The 1,737-nt window shown below is 39.8% G+C and overlaps 1 protein-coding gene across 1 annotated transcript; it reads left to right on the top strand.

Annotated features, from left to right (window-relative positions):
- Positions 1-483: 483 nt before the first annotated feature.
- LOC111822584 (olfactory receptor 2T27-like) lies at positions 484-1,299 on the top strand. Its single transcript, XM_023741428.1, has one exon. The coding sequence runs from the start codon at positions 484-486 to the stop codon at positions 1,297-1,299; it is 816 nt and encodes a 271-aa protein (XP_023597196.1).
- The last annotated feature ends 438 nt before the right edge of the window (positions 1,300-1,737 follow it).

The following is a 1,737-nucleotide window of genomic DNA, read 5'->3' on the forward strand; positions in this document are numbered from 1 at the left end:
GAACTCCCCTCTGATTTGCAATTTTTAAATGAAATTTAATCGATTAATTAGTTTTTGCTTTCCTTTTGGCCCAAGTATACCAAGAGTTAATACCCACAGTTCATGGCTATCCGAAAATTTTAGGCGCATATTTCTGGAAAGCGGGTCCACAGTTTTCAGAAGATTCTTCAGTAAATACAAAAAATAAACAAAGAGAAGAAAGAAAAGGAAGAAGGAAGAAGGAAAGAAAGAAAAGAGAAACTCAACAATGGCTAAGAAGCAAAGAAGTTAATCGTTCTTCTTAGTATTTTAATTCAATAACATTTTAGGCAACTTTCAAAAATATATGATAGAGTATCTATGATGAGACAATGACTGGTATTATTTGAGAGTTAAGAATTGAGGAAAATTTTGATCCACAGATTGATATAATACCTCTACTGAATGTCAGCTGTTGTAATCCATTTGATTTGTTCCCTAGCCCTACTATGTTTATTTGGAGACATGGTAGGTGGTAACGAGTCCTCAATAACTAATTTCATCCTGGTAGGACTTTTTTCTGAGTTTCAGCATTCCATTGTCCCCAACTCCATGATTATCTTCTTCTACATCCTTGCCTTCTTGTGGAACATGCTTCTGATTGTCTTGATTTCAGGGGATTCCCACTTTCATATGCTCATGTACATTCTCCGCAGTCAACTCTCTGTCATTGACTTGATGTTAACTTCCACCATTATCCCAAAGATGTCCTATAACTTTTTTACTGGGGAAAGGACCATATCATGGATCGGCTGTGGGACCCAGAGTTTCTTTTACCTATTGATGGGAATGTCAGAGTGCCTCATCTTGACCCTCATAGCTTATGATCGCTATGTGGTTGTCTGCAACCCACTGTGTTATCCCTCCATCATGAGCTCCAGATTCTGTCTGCACCTGATTGCAGTGTGTTGGATTGGAGGCTCTATAAGTTCATTTATACATACAGTCTACCCTATGCATTTCCCCATCTGTGGATCAAGGGAGATCCTCCACTTCTTCTGTGAGGTCCCGGTCCTCATTAAGCTCTCCTGTGAAGACAGTTCAGTGTATCAGTTAGTGGTGGTGGTGACAAGCATTGTGCTGCTTGCTGTGCCTTTCATTTTCATCACAGCTTCCTATACTCTCATCTTCCTCACTGTCCTCCGTATGGCCCCTGTCAAGGGCAGGAAAAAAGTCCTGGTCACATGCTCTTCCCACTTAATTGTGGTGAGTCTCTTCTCCGGCCCAAACATATTCATCTACATGACTTTCACATCGTCTCATAGTCCAGAGCAGGATTAGGCTTTCTCTGTTTTCAGCAACATCCTCACCCCCATGCTAAACCCCCTCATTTACAGCCTGAGGAACAAGGAGGTGGTGGAAGCTCTCAGTAAACTGGTGGAGAGATATGTGGTCTCTTAGTATATGAGTAAAAAAATCAAACTGTGAAAAATGACATACTTGTGACCATATGAAAGGGTCAAGTTTTGAAGAATACGCATGTGTTGTGTGGTTTCTGGAGATCAGGGGGCTGGGGCTCTGTGGAAATGGAACTTTTCATAAGTGATTTTTCAAGCATCCAAAGGAGGTTGCTAATTTGTCTTGTCTGGGGCATTATGAAGCTAGGCAAAAAAAATAATAAAGTTATTTTGCATTTTTAAATTACATTTAGTCCGAATTATTTATTAGAGGTTATTAAAAGTTTCCTACAAATAAAATAAGACCACATGCTTGAGCCTC

The sequence above is a fragment of the Trichechus manatus genome, unplaced genomic scaffold (genome assembly GCF_000243295.1).
Source record: "Trichechus manatus latirostris isolate Lorelei unplaced genomic scaffold, TriManLat1.0 scaffold00181, whole genome shotgun sequence".
Classification (NCBI taxonomy): Eukaryota; Metazoa; Chordata; class Mammalia; order Sirenia; family Trichechidae; genus Trichechus; species Trichechus manatus.